This window comes from Rhizopus delemar, genomic scaffold (assembly GCF_000149305.1).
Source record: "Rhizopus delemar RA 99-880 supercont3.18 genomic scaffold, whole genome shotgun sequence".
In the NCBI taxonomy this organism is placed as follows: domain Eukaryota; kingdom Fungi; phylum Mucoromycota; class Mucoromycetes; order Mucorales; family Rhizopodaceae; genus Rhizopus; species Rhizopus delemar.
The window spans coordinates 598,892-613,262 of record NW_027137844.1 but is presented as its reverse complement, the minus strand read 5'-3'; the positions used below and the strand labels follow the sequence as shown (position 1 = coordinate 613,262).

General features: G+C 35.3%; 3 protein-coding genes across 3 annotated transcripts; all 3 read left to right on the top strand.

The window, feature by feature from the left end:
- Positions 1-84: 84 nt before the first annotated feature.
- RO3G_16112 (uncharacterized protein) lies at positions 85-2,733 on the top strand (the record flags this gene model as incomplete). Its single annotated transcript, XM_067670696.1, has 5 exons — positions 85-1,330; positions 1,499-2,010; positions 2,077-2,273; positions 2,338-2,504; positions 2,564-2,733. 5 exons carry the CDS (start codon positions 85-87, stop codon positions 2,731-2,733), a joined length of 2,292 nt encoding a protein of 763 aa, XP_067526797.1.
- Positions 2,734-3,171: 438 nt separating this feature from the next.
- On the top strand, positions 3,172-7,425 carry RO3G_16111 (uncharacterized protein; the record flags this gene model as incomplete). Its single annotated transcript, XM_067670695.1, has 5 exons — positions 3,172-6,561; positions 6,631-6,763; positions 6,821-7,018; positions 7,156-7,235; positions 7,411-7,425. The coding sequence occupies 5 exons, from the start codon at positions 3,172-3,174 to the stop codon at positions 7,423-7,425; spliced, it is 3,816 nt and encodes a 1,271-aa protein (XP_067526796.1).
- A 1,394-nt stretch (positions 7,426-8,819) lies between these two features.
- On the top strand, positions 8,820-10,178 carry RO3G_16110 (uncharacterized protein; the record flags this gene model as incomplete). Its single annotated transcript, XM_067670694.1, has 4 exons — positions 8,820-8,939; positions 8,997-9,105; positions 9,161-9,909; positions 9,960-10,178. The coding sequence occupies 4 exons, from the start codon at positions 8,820-8,822 to the stop codon at positions 10,176-10,178; spliced, it is 1,197 nt and encodes a 398-aa protein (XP_067526795.1).
- Between the last annotated feature and the right edge of the window lie 4,193 nt (positions 10,179-14,371).

The following is a 14,371-nucleotide window of genomic DNA, read 5'->3' as shown; positions in this document are numbered from 1 at the left end:
TACAGTTATTTGAAACTCTATTCAGCACTTTTTCTTTCTTTCTTGCATCCAGCTTTACTCATCTACACTAGAAGAACAGCCAGAATGTTTAGTGGGGTTATGGAGGCAATTCAAGGCATTCCTCGAGATGATCTTGATCTTCGTCTTGAAGCGCTGATGACAGTTAAAAAACTATTTAAATTAGATTCGTCAAGTCGTGATGCATTTAGACGAGAGGGAGGGTTTGTCAGCTTAGTATCCATGATTGTTGCCCTAGAGGGGGCTTTTGAAGAACCAGAAAAGTACTCTCGCGATGACCCTATCAATATAGAAGTAGTACAGGACAAGACTGTTTTGGTACTGCAGACTGTTTTCTCCGTCTTAGCTGAATCTATGCATCAACATGAAGTCAATAAACATTATTTTATGAAAGACGTAGGATATGAAACAGTCGAGAATGCTATCACCTTGACAGGCGCATTTTCTCAAAGACATATAGCAGAACGTATATTTGGTATCCTGTTCAGTTTTGCTGTCGAAAACGAGATGATACTAGAGTTATTTGTTACTGATCAAGATAAATCAAAAGAACAAGACATTAACAGACGTATTGAATTGACTTTAGAGAACTCAAGCATATTTGTTGTGAATCCGGAAATTATGCCTGTTGTCCTTCGTCTTCAGCAGATAGCTTCAGCACACGTACAGCTTTCTCAATCCGTTTTATGTGCTCTACTTGCTTTATCACAGGGAAACACAGGAAATCAAGTCAAAATGAATCGGAGTGGGCTCATTTTATCTTTGTTTCAAAGACTACTCTCTGAGAAGCAGGAGCAGCAGACAGAAGAAGGAAACATTAAAGAGACACTTGTCAATATCACTAAGAATTTGATGAATATGGGCATCAGCTCTAATGAACTTCGTTATATATTTAAAAAGTTTAATATTAGCAGTATTGATAGTTCGGCAGAGTATCTTTTGGATTTGGCATTACATGGTGCCTCTGGTAGTCGATGGCCAGGATTTATTCAATTCAATAATCCTAATGCATGTCTTGAAATTCCACAACTTGCTGACTTTCCGCCTCCTAATCCAGGATATACACTTTTATTTTGGCTACATATCGAAAAGCAGAACGATTTATCCAGTCTCTCACTTTTTAGTATCTGGAATGACCAGCAACAGACATTCAGAGTTTTTATCGATGCTAAATCAAAGATGCTACTTATCCAGTCTAGTTATTCGAAGCAGCCTATTCTTTTCAAATCGTTTGAATTTCAAGTCGGATATTGGTATCATCTTGTGCTTGTTCATAACAGATCTCGGTTGGCTTCTAGACTAAGCTCAATCAGTATGTATGTCAATGGTATCTTTATTGAGAAAGTGTCCTGTCCGTATATCCCACAGTCAACAACATCTTTCTCTCTTAGAGCCGCTATTGGCTGCACGTCAGCGCAGGCGAACGCGAATAAAAAGTATCATCTCATTTGGAACTTAGGCCCTACATATCTCATACTAGACACCATTGAAAAAGAGACAATCAATATGTATTTTAATATGGGGCCACGATACAAATCTTTGTTTCAAGATTCATTGGAGCAGTTTCAAACATATGAAGCCACAACAACTCTTTATTTGACCCTTCGAAATATGTCGAAAGGACGACGTAGCAATAGTAGCGATAAACAATTACTGATTAGCATTCTTGGAGGAAGCGCTTTTCAATCTATTCCAGAAAACAAATTTGTATTTGCGTTCTTTGCAAATAATGCACTGTCCGAGGGAATTCATAGTGGGCTAGCCTTAACAGGTATTAGCACAGCAACTCAGCAAAAAGTTGTTTCTGAAATTAGCAATTCTCGAATGATTTTGAATTCAGCTGTGCCTAAATTGGACATTGCTGTTTATAGACCTAAAAGTATGGGCTATTTAGTGGGTGAACCTGTAGTTGCATACTCTTTTGGCTTGGATGAATCTATCTGGAAAATTGGTGGATGTGCAGTCGCCTTAAAGCTTATAGAGAATTCGCAGGTAAGCTGTCAAAATAATCTATTTGAAGCTAAAAAAAAAAAGACTAAAAGGGACTTTTTTTTACAGACTTCAAAGACTTTATGCAAATCAATCGCATTTTTATTAGAAACTATTCGTTTTTCATGGCGCAATTCTGCAGATATGGAAAGATGTCATGGATATGAGATACTTGCATATCTCTTGAAGCAAAAGCGTGATCTCATTACATTAGAATTGTTTGAATTGCTACTTGTTTTTATTGGAAAAGATGTGAAAAATTTAGAGTAAGTTTCATGTGCTTTGATGTAATAAAGTATCATAAAAAGACTAATTCTTACATATCAATAGAAATTCAATTATAAACAATCCTTTAGCTTACCGCTATGTCGTTTTAAACTTCGAAATATGGAAAAAGACATCCCTTGATGTCCAAAAAGCCCACTTGGAGCAATTTATTTTATTTTTGAACAACAGCAAATTAAGAAGCTTCAATGTTAAACGATTGTCAAAAAGTCGTAAGTTTTTTAATATTTCGAATGGCAGTTGGTAAACTAATAATAGTGTATTTACTTAGACCTTGTTAAAAAACTTCTATTGGCATTCCGTATGAGCATTTATGCTAAAGAACTCGTACCACATGTAGTACACGCGTTAAAGGCAGTCATGTTAAGCAATTGGGATACTGAAGGAATTAGAGCTGTGGCCACTTTTTTGGCTTCTACTGTCGCCCAAGGTAATACTTGAATTAAAATATAAAAATAGGGCCTTAAAAATATTTTTTTTTATGTTTATACAGGATCAACAGGAATAAGTAAGACATCCCGTGCCCGTTCTGACAGTACATACTCAACCTCCAGTTCTACAACCCTCGACGAGGAACCACTTCCGTTTGTCGATATCATTATGGATGCCAGGGAAGCAACAAAAATGACGAAGAATGCACAGATGTGTAATATAGTACTGGAAATGCTTCATGACATCTTATGTGATAAGTCAATTGGATCAGAGTATATCAACAGATTTGCAAGTACTATTACCAACAAATGGCCACTCTTATTCTTTACATCAAATACAAATCCATTTACAGTACTATTGGCGATCCGCATCTTAGCAAGATTGTGTGTCTCTCAAGGAACTACTTATATAAACAAGTTTAGATCCATGTCAGAGGGGCTTTTAGTTATGCGCAAATTGCTGCCAGCTTATTGGAATATGCCTCAACTACATGAGACACTTGTGTTGATTATGATGGGAATAGATGTTGGGGACTATCCTTTACAAAAATATTCTGGTATTAACAATTTACGCAGGTGTTTACAAACCAATAAGGATAGTAAAGTTATTGTCCCTGAAATTTTACCTATCATTGCAGATTTATGGGATGAAGCTAGAAAAGCAGCTGGTTTGCCAAAGCTTTCAACATTCCCACCTATACCAAGTAAATTGGCCCGCATAAGAAGCAATAGTACAGCCACACAAATGGCAAAAGCTAATGATGGTAAAGATACATCAAAAGCGACTATAAAGCAAACTGTGGATGATTTTATACGTCTGTTTGACGAATTGTATGACAAGAGACCCTTCTTTAAAGAGGCCTGCAACAAACAAGAAGCTTTAGACTGTTTTGTTCAGGTCTTGTTTCTGAATATATGCCAAGCAAACAGTATGTCAGCTGAAGAAGAGTTAAGCTCAAAGGATGTTATTCTTGCCAATGTCGAAACAGATCAAAGCACACCAATATCTGCTTTATCATCTCCAGCTGATGGCATATATCCTTACGACCGCTTAAATAGTGCTACTGCAGATAGTGCTGCATCTGTTGATAGTGCAAGTATGTCTCCTGGAAGAATAATCAAACGAGGGGGTACATCTGCTTTAACAACAAAGACTTCCCCACATGTATCTAGACGTACACAGGCCTTCATGCCTCGTTTGCGATCAGCCTCTTGGAGCCAGTTTAATTATCTCAAAAGTACAAAATCATTACAAGAACCTGTGGCAGACCCACTTCTAGATTTTATTGTTAAGATTTGTGTTCAGTCCATTTTCGATTCTACAGATAGGAGCTTGAATGGTTTATCTCTGGTGATGGCCGCTTTTCCTCCTAGCACGCATGATCAACAGCTATACTTTGAAAGCCATCTGATGACACACATTGCTCAAAACATAAAAAGCAAATTTCAACTAGACGAGGATGTAATATCGGATCAGCGGGTTTTAATTAACGTAGTCAAGTTTGCACAGACAGCAGCAGATGCAGCCATCCAAGGTCGATTCAAAGATGGTGGCACTGAACAAACATACGACCTATTGGCTACAATATTAGAAATGTTACAGTTTGAAGAGTACAATTACAATGCGAATGATAGCTTAATGATTGGTTTTTACCGATCTTTTAATAGGATGATTTTGGCCAGAGTTTCTGAATTGGAGTATGGAGACGATAGTACCAAAATTACAACTTTTCTTGATTATTGTATTCATCATCAAAAGGTCATTTTAAGTGCAAAAAATACAGATATGGAATTTTTGAAGTGCTTTTGTTATCATTTGTACTATTATTTGCAGTCGAGCGATAGTCAAATTAAAGATGCTGCTGCAAGCATATGGAAATTGCTGGTCTTACAAAAACCTGAAGGTATTGCTTTCTTGTTTAATGCTAGAGTGAAGGGCCTTGAATGTGAAGATCTTAGTAGTGGATTTAGACAAATGCTTGAAATGGACCTTGAATCCTTCTATACGTGGTTAGATTCAAGAAAAGTGGAACTAAATATGCTATTTAATGAATACATATGTAAATCATGGGAAAATTTTATCATTCAAGAGCAAAAGAACAGTAAAGAAATGCTAAAGAACTATGTAGCAAGACGTATTAATAAGCTAAGAAGAATACAAAGACGTGAGGCGCACGAAAGAGACATATTTAATGAATATACCACCAAAACACTTTCTTGGTCTCAGGAAATACAAGAAGTTGAGACTAATCGATTTGTAAAGGCTCTTCAAGACTTTGATGGACATGAAAATTTTATTCACAGTGAATGGGTTCGAATTTCTGAAGACTTGATACGTGAAAGAGCTATATGGGGTCCCGAGAAAGCTACTGATCTGAATTGGAGATTAGATAATACTGAAGGTCCCAACAGAATGAGAAAAAGATTGCGATATATTTCCAATGATAGTCATTTGCCTTATTTACCCAAGCAAGCACGTCGCTCAAAGTTGTCTACTTTAAAAGCACCTGTAAGACCAATGCCAGCCAAGAGAACCACTACAAAAGTCAGCAAAGAACTAAATGGCGCAGAAAATTCCAAAGAGACGACGAATAATGACGAGGATAATCTGATAGAAAAGCGTTTATCGCATGACGAAGAAAACGAAGACGAGGAGCTGTCCTATGAAGAAGACAAAAGTAGAAAAGTGCTTCGGTTGCTTGATCAAGGTGATATGGTGCAGGATGTATATAATGTTAGTAATATAGCAGGATTAGATGCATGTGAAGGGCTTTTACTGCTTTGTAAAAACAACATATACTTAATTGATAATTTTTTCCAAAGAAGCGATGGTGAAGTGGTTGAACTATGGGATGTTCCTAAGGAAGAGCGCGACCAATATTTACTACTCATCGAAAGGGCCGCTGGTATGGGGACAGAACAATCAGAAAATACACCAGGTGACCATGCCTGTAGAAAGTGGGCAGCCACTGATCTTCGTGATGTCTTTAAACGTCGCTTTTTATTCAGAGATGTTGCGTTGGAAATATTTTTCAAAGATGGTCAAAACGCTTTGTTCACTGTTGCTCTTTCTGAACGTGATGAGCTTTATTCCAAACTGGTAGAGAGAGTTGAAATACATGAGGAATCAGATGGCACTATTTTCCGAAGCGATATGGACAATATACCAAGCCTAAGTAATACTTTCAGATTATCAAGTTTATTTGGTACTTCTACCTTGAATGACTTGGTGCAAAGATGGGAACGCAGAGAAATAAGTAATTTTCAATATCTTATGTATCTGAACGCTATTGCTGGTCGATCATATAATGATATAACTCAGTATCCAGTGTTTCCTTGGATTTTGGCAGATTATACAAGCGAAGAACTGGATTTAACCAACCCCAAAACATTCAGAGATTTAACAAAGCCGATGGGAGCACAAACAGAAGAAAGAAGGCGTGAATTTGAAGACAGATATAGACAGTGGGGCGAAACAGGTGACCCAACTCCTGCTTTTCATTATGGTACACACTATTCTTCAGCAATGATTGTGTGCTCTTTCCTGATCCGTTTGGAGCCTTTCACTCAGCACTATCTTAAACTTCAAGGTGGTACATTTGATCATGCAGATCGTTTGTTTGATTCAATTGGAAAGGCATGGGACTCCGCTTCAGAAAAGAATATGGGTGATGTACGCGAACTGATACCTGAATTCTTTTATTTGCCTGAATTCCTAACCAATGTCAACAAGTTTAACTTTGGTGTAAAACAAGGTTCTGGTGAAGCTATCGATTCCGTAGTTTTGCCTCCTTGGGCTCATGGAGATCCGAAAATATTTATCCAAAAGCATCGTGAGGTAAGTTGTATAGCGATATACATTTATTTCTTTTTTCAAAATTAGAGTACTCAGCGTTATTATATATAGGCACTTGAAAGTGATTATGTTTCAGCAAATTTACATCACTGGATAGATTTAGTATTTGGGTTCAAGCAACAGGGTCAAGCGGCCATTGATTCATTAAATGTATTTCACTATGTTTCTTATGAGGGCGCAGTTAGTAAGAGATACAAAGAAAGACTATAGGGAAAGCATCTCTAATAAATGTTTACTTTAGATCTGGACACTATTACGGATATTGTTGAGAAAACTGCCACTATAGGAATGATTAATAACTTTGGTCAAACACCTCGTCAGCTATTTAGAAAGCCTCATCTTTCCAGAAATACTCCCGTGAGTGATTCAATATCGCTAGGTTATTACGTATTCCAAGATCATCTTGACAAATTGATTCAATCAGTTGCACCTTTGCGAGGTAAGGAAGAGATAAAGATGTCTCCTTTTTTCTTCGTATTAAGAAAGCTTCTTTTAATATAGATATAAAGCAGCAGATTGAAAAGATTGGCTTATACAATGAAAAACTTGGTGTAACTTATTGTCAGCAATTATTAGTGCCATCAGATGGCTCGCGGTATATTGAATGGGGATTTAGCGATAGTAGTCTTAGACTATACTCTACTGAAACTGGAAAAGTAAAATTTATCTATAAAGTATTTCAAATGGATTTTCTAACAGTAGAAACTATCCTAGTTATTAAACGTGTTTGAAAGCATGCATGTTGGTTGCATTAGCACTGCTTACTTTACGGACTCAAGCACATTAATAACAGGCGGAACAGATGGAGTAAGCTAATGCACCTTTGTATAGCTAAGGCCTTATTAATATTTTACTATAGCTTGTGTGTATATGGAAAGTGAAATACCAAAAAAGTATTAATTTTACTTTGTCCGAATGTTTGAAGGGGCACACAGATGTAGTGACAACCATTACAGCCTCTCGATCATATAGTGTCATAGTTACTGGCTCAGAGGTAACTCTAATGAAAAAGAAGAAAGTATTTGTATGGCTCAAAAACAAAGAAAATAGGATAAAACAGCAATTATATGGGATTTGAGTACCAAAAAATACATTCAATCCCTTAGGGGCCATGAAAACAAGGTAGAACATATCTCTGTTAACGATAACTCTGTAAGGGCTTGAGCAGTAGTATAAGAAATAGTAGAGATAACTCATCATTTTTATTTAGGGCGATATTATGACTTGTTCAGCGCATACAGTTCGTATATGGACTATTAACGGCGACTTATACATGACCAAATCAGCATGCCCAAGCTCTGAATCCATTCTTTCATGTATATTTTATGAGGTGAGCACATAACAAGTACCTTTAAAATAAAACTAACAACGCTATATTTACAGCAAAAATTAACTGAATGGAATACTCGAGACTTGATTATTACAGGTCATCGTAAAGGAATAGTCAAATTTTGGCTAAAGCAGATTGAAACGGATTTAAAGACAGGTCAACAAAAGTGGTCGCTGACACTTGCTCACCAAATTAGGCACGAAAATCGTATTGATGGAAATCTGGATAACTCGGATATTGTAGATTTAGCGATTTCTAGCTCTAAAAAAACTCTATTTACAGGAAATAGACATGGGAAAGTTTACGCATTCGTTTTGCCAGACACTACAGATAGCTTTCATTTCTTGAGAGAAGATAGATATAAAGAATGCCTAACGTGTAGAAAAACCTTTTCTGTTCTTGGTAAATATTGATTATAAAACACATTCAATAAATAGCTTACATTCTCTATACTATATAGAAAGAAAAAATCATTGTCGTACATGTGGGGGTAAAAATAACATATGCTTCTTGTATTATTTACTAACATAATATCTCTAGGAATTTATTGCTCTGGATGTATGTCCAATCAGCCTTTGACCTGTCCTGATAAATCCGCCAAATTTTGTAAATTCTGTTTTGAAAAGCTTGTGTCTTTATGCAATAATTCTCTATAACGCATCCCTTTTATGTAGAAGATAAATAATTAAAATTTGTGTATACTTTATTCATTAGAGCCAATTGTATTATTATTTTTAGTACTTTTAAGCTGTTACTGTGAACGGTTGATTGATTATGCCATGTTTGTGCAACAAATACTCTTCTATTTTACCTTGTGTTACTTACCACTGCTTTTAATCACGTGATTATTGTTATCTATTAAGTAAGCAGAGTCAGCTTTCTTTCACAGCACTTTTACTTTCAAGCAAAAATGGAGTTTATGAGTGCACTGGGCTCTCAGGAGGACGCATATCGTCCTTCATTATTTGAACTTGTTGCACAAGACAAACTAAAAGAATTACTTCAACCAGCTATACAATACGTATTGGCCGTAATTATCCAAAAAAAAAAAAAAAAAAAAAGATAGTTTTTTTAAACTGAAGTGTAGATTTATGCACAACGCTATCCTCGTTTATTGCTGAGAATTGTAAATAATCATGAAGAATTTTATGCTATAATGATGTTGTTGATTGAGCGTCATTACTTGAAAGAATGGAGTAAAGTATGAATGACTACAATAGTTGCAATAATTAATGTCATATTTTTATAAAGGCGGATCTTTTGCTGAGAACTTTTACGGTTTAAAAAGAATATCTTCAGCATTAGTAACTAATTTTGCTTCACCCATCAACTCAAAGACTCCAAGTTTATCAACTAAAGACATCAACAAATCCTTGTTAGTTTTGGTTGGACTGCCTTATATCAAATGCAAACTTGATCTCTTTTATCAACAAATAGCTAGCCCTTCCAACTCAATATTGGGCGATGATGATGAGCAACATGAAATTGAAAATGAAGAGTTAGAAGACAATAATACAAAACCATTTAGAAAACTAGCTATTCAGCTTAAAAGATTGTTTAAAAAAGTATATCCAATCATCAATTTCATCTATCATGTATCTAACTTGGGATACAACATTGCTTACATGTTTGAAAAAACACGATATTATACTCCTTGGTTACATCTTATTGGCATAGAAGTAAAGCGTATGGACATGAATGATTATGTAAGACCTATTGATGCTTATATACATATAAAAACTCATTTCTATTTCATGAAGCGTGCTTATTATGAAAAGACGGCCAAACCTGTTACTCAAAGCATTTCACTGAAGAGTCCTTTAAAATCCATGTCAGCAGTTGTTAGTAAAGTAATAGAATATTTGAAAGTTCTGTTACCAATGTCTATATTCTTCTTCAAATTCCTTGAGTGGTGGTACTCGTCTGAATTTTCTCGCAGCAATACATTTAGTCAAGGAGAAAATGATGAAAATACTGTACCTCCACCTGAAAAAATAAAAGTAAGAGCTTATTTGTATATTCTATTACATATATACTAATATTATCACAGCCACATCCTAATGGCACCACTGTTCCAAATAAGCCAAATACGTGCCCGTTGTGTCTTAATAATCCAATCAATAATCCAACTGCTATGCCCTCTGGATATGTGTTTTGCTATACTTGTGTATATCATTACTTACAAGAAAATGGTAGATGTCCAGTGACATGGATCAGAGTATCAAAGGATCCAAAGAATTTAACAAAACTGTATGCTGATGCCATGTAGGGTGTACAATACTAAAATGTGTATAATTGAATAAGAGAGAATACTTTATAACTTTTAAATATATACAAGAAACTATGGAAGTTATATAAATGAATAAATAATGCTTCATACAAAGTAATAGCTTTAAGGACTTGATAACAAGAACTCAACAACTAAAATTTGCCATTCATTTGCTAAAGAGAGATAGTATAACAAAATGGGTTATCAATTGTAGTGGTTGATAATAACTTCGCAAACTGTTGCAATCATGAAGTGAAAGTAAGCATGACTATACCAAAGATATTACAGTGACTATATGCAATAGGTGGGTGCGTTTAATTTTATTAAAGCTTACTAAACATTCTACAGGCAAGCTTGAAACTATTTTTAAAGCGTCTCTCAGAAAAAACGCAACTTTCGTATCAAAAGTTGCAAAAGTGACTAAACCATCAAACAATGAGAATTGTCAAGGTCGAAGGAGATGAACCTGGATCATTTATGAATAATTAAGTCGAAAAGCTACTTTAGATGAGATTTGAGTTCATGTTTATCTCAAAACATTAGCATTTTATTGATTAAATGCATTTTCTGTTTTAGTTGAAGTAAAATATGAAGAACGATTCAAACAAAGCAAAGTCTTGTTAAATACCCATTCTCCAAAATCAAGATATCTTTCAATATAATCCCTGATGACTTTATTTTGTATTTCTTTAGTTGCGACCCTAAAATGTGGGGGAAAAGGTTTAAAGAAGTGTTTGTATTATTAGATAGTAACAAGTTACTGAATTCCTGTCGAATTCTTTATTCCAGCCAATACCGTTGAGATTAATACAGCATCAAAAGCATAATGAATCAATTTACCCATTTCAAAGGAAAATGAGGAAATAAAGAAGGGGAAAAGAAAGTATATTGTTACAACTGGTGAATCCTATAAATAACCATCAGTGCTCAAGTTGAATATTTTATCTGTTCTGGTTTTAATGATATTTAAATCTAAATAAACTGTATTCATTTATTATTAAACTGTATAGACCATTGACTGACAACAAATATAAATATTATCAATAAGTGTATGACCAGTAAAGAACTTGTCTAAATAAGAAGCTATATGGTAAATTAAAGGGATGAGAAAAACGAAGAAATAAAGTGACTGAAGAGATAATTATGGTAATGAGCATAATCATAATGATAAAATAATTTTATTTTCTCTATTTTACATACGTCTTCAAATTTGACTGTATTCTACATTAGTGAATCATAAACTTGCTTTTAAAATTAATAATAGTCAAAAAGTTTATTCGGAAACATCTCATAACCAGAAGTTGACAAAGAAAAGGATTATCATTTCTACCATCTGTATCAACGCCAACCTGTCAAGTATGCTTGGTTCAGGCATATCTGATCACGCTCGTATTGCAGCAATCTCCTTTGTAATTACTATTTTATACTAGTTGAAGTATCATTAGATCTACTTTCATTAAAATATTTGTAATACGTCAGTAGACTTTGTTGCCTTTCTAATTTGCTGGAGCAGAGTATCACAAGAGAGTAAAGTTTTATACAGTGTTTTAATCTAAAATAAAATGATTTAGTAAAATAAATTAGACACTTTAAAAGGTAAAAGAGACGAACGCCAATTTTGTTTTTTGAGACAAGTGAACAAAACAAATTAGATAATGCAGGTTCTTTTTGTAGACGATTTTTTTAACTTACTACCATTCTCCACCTTTTACTGTGGAGTGCAATGTAATTGAGTAACTTGTTCTATGTACACATATCATTAGCTTTGTAGTATTGTATCTGAAGTGGCAATAGTATAAGCACTTTCTTCATAATGTCTAAGAGGGACAGAGTTTATAATTCAACCATCAAGGCATTATGTTATGAAGCACTAGACTATTTGATCATTATTCATCATATCATATAGTATAAGGTTATAGGTAGAATTGTTTCATTGTTATAACTCCACTCTATCAGTGACAATATGTTATCAAAAGACAATGATGGCACAAATGACAACAGTGATAAAAAGTGCTGTCAATTCTTTTTCCTTTTTTTTTTTTTTTCTTTATGGAACTGCCTCTAAAGATTATAACAGTTAAAAGTTCAATCGCTGGTATTGGGTGGAAGCCACAATATATTCCGCTACTCAAGACGCTTGTAGCTAATGTTCATATCCTTGTGTCACATACATTCTCCTTTTTGAAGTATATCTTTATCCATGAACTGGAAAACAACCCTGCGTTTCCCTTGGAGAATTTCATTAATGTTGACTTTTTTAAAGAAGTCTTTTTGTCATTCCTCAATAACTACAAGCCAGACAAACAGAAAGCTTTGACAAAATCAAGAACTTACAAAGGGCTAGTACTCAACTATCGACAACAGTACTTTCAGTGCTATTCAGACGAGCCAGTTAATAGGAAGTAGCTAATCAGATAACCTCTTATGAAGTGGTAAAGATCATCACTGCTTATCTGAATGGGATCAAGGTTCAATTCGGAAACAAATTTCGAATGTTTCTTAGCTTGCTCTTAAAGAAGAACGAAAGAATCAAGGCGCTGAAAAGCGAGATGAAGAAAAACGGGGGAGGGGAAAGAGATTGCGGCAAATATAAAGACAATAGCAGAACAGATAAGCAAGGTTAAGCTGACTATATCGTCAAGAAACATTAGAGATATGCCTAAAGAATTTTTCTCCTCAAATGATCTAGATATAATCCGTAATTTTTTTGACTCATATTCGACGAAATATCGATCTGCGAAAGGCTCGACCTACTACGACTGCAAAGCTAATCCTCTCAAACGCATAAAATCGTACTATAGACTATCAAGGATATGCGAAGCGCTTCAAAACAAATCATTCAATTGCTTTCCATTAAAAAAGGGATTCATACCATCGTACATGACGATTGATACGTATATTTTAAATACTCAAAACTTGAAGAATTCCATCATCAGCCACTTAGATAAAAAAGTAGTATGGGGAGCCGTTCTTGATGTTACATCAAAGGCGATGAAACCACAAAGAGAAAGAAGGTTCATGAAGTTTAGAGGTACGATATACACAGATGGCATAGGCGTGTCGGTATTAAAGCAAAACTATGATATGAAGAAGAAAGGTGGCAGCAGTGGCGAAAAGTCAAAGTCTATGGAAGCAGACGAATTCCAGTACATTTAGAAGCTGGGAAAAGAACATTTGTTGGCTAGTGTTGGCAAATGTGTATTAATTGATCCTAGCCATTGAAACTTGCTTTGCTATATGCATGAAAAGAGCACTATTGAAAACAAAATGACTTACCGATATACAAGCAACCAAAAAGCAATCGAAACTAAATCCAGAAAATTCAGGAAACTCAGGAACAACTTTGAAGAGAGACGAAGTGATTGCAGCCGAGCTTTTCCTACCGTATTTCAAATCTTCAACTGCCAACAAAGACAAGTTTGTCGAGTATCTTCAAGAAAGAACCAAGGTCACCCCAGTCATGAAAGCGTGCTATTTAAATGAAGATCGCCCTGCAGCAGAAGATCAGGGTGCCGGTGGTTTTTTAACCTTTAGAAAAATGAAACTCTCAAGTTTCATCAATCAGCAACAAGCAGACAAACGGCTAGCCAAGAAGCTTATAGAGAGGTTTGGGAATGATGCTATCTTAATACTTGGTAACTGGTCGGCAGAAAAGATAAAGTATCATGAACCCATTAGAGGCGTCGGAATGAGAAAAATGTTAACCAAAGAAGGCTTCCAGGTGTACCTCCTTGACGAGCTCCGGACTTCTAGTCTGTACCCTTCTTGCCAGAACGGTGAACTTGAGGTGTTTAAAAAAGTACAAAGCCCTAGACCATATCAAAGAGAAAACTATCCCATTGCAGATCGCCCTGGCCCTTTAAGGTAAGTGCTTTTTATATGCAAGTAAAAGAAAAAAAATAACAAGCTTTCATGATTTCTACTCAGGTACGAAAACCAACAATGTTTAAAGGTTGTGACGAGTACAATAGAAGCTACTGCTAAATTTCCTCTTCGTCGTTTTTGGAATCGTGATATAGCCGCTACATTAAACTTTAGACACATCCTTTTTAGCCTGCGTGCAAATAGTGAAAGACCAGAACGTTTCTGCAGATTAAAAACCTCTCTCCACCAGCTCTAAAAGAAAGAATATGTAATCGCCATCAGCTAGCACTAGTCAACCGATGAAAAGACCAAATAATCCTTTGTAGTTA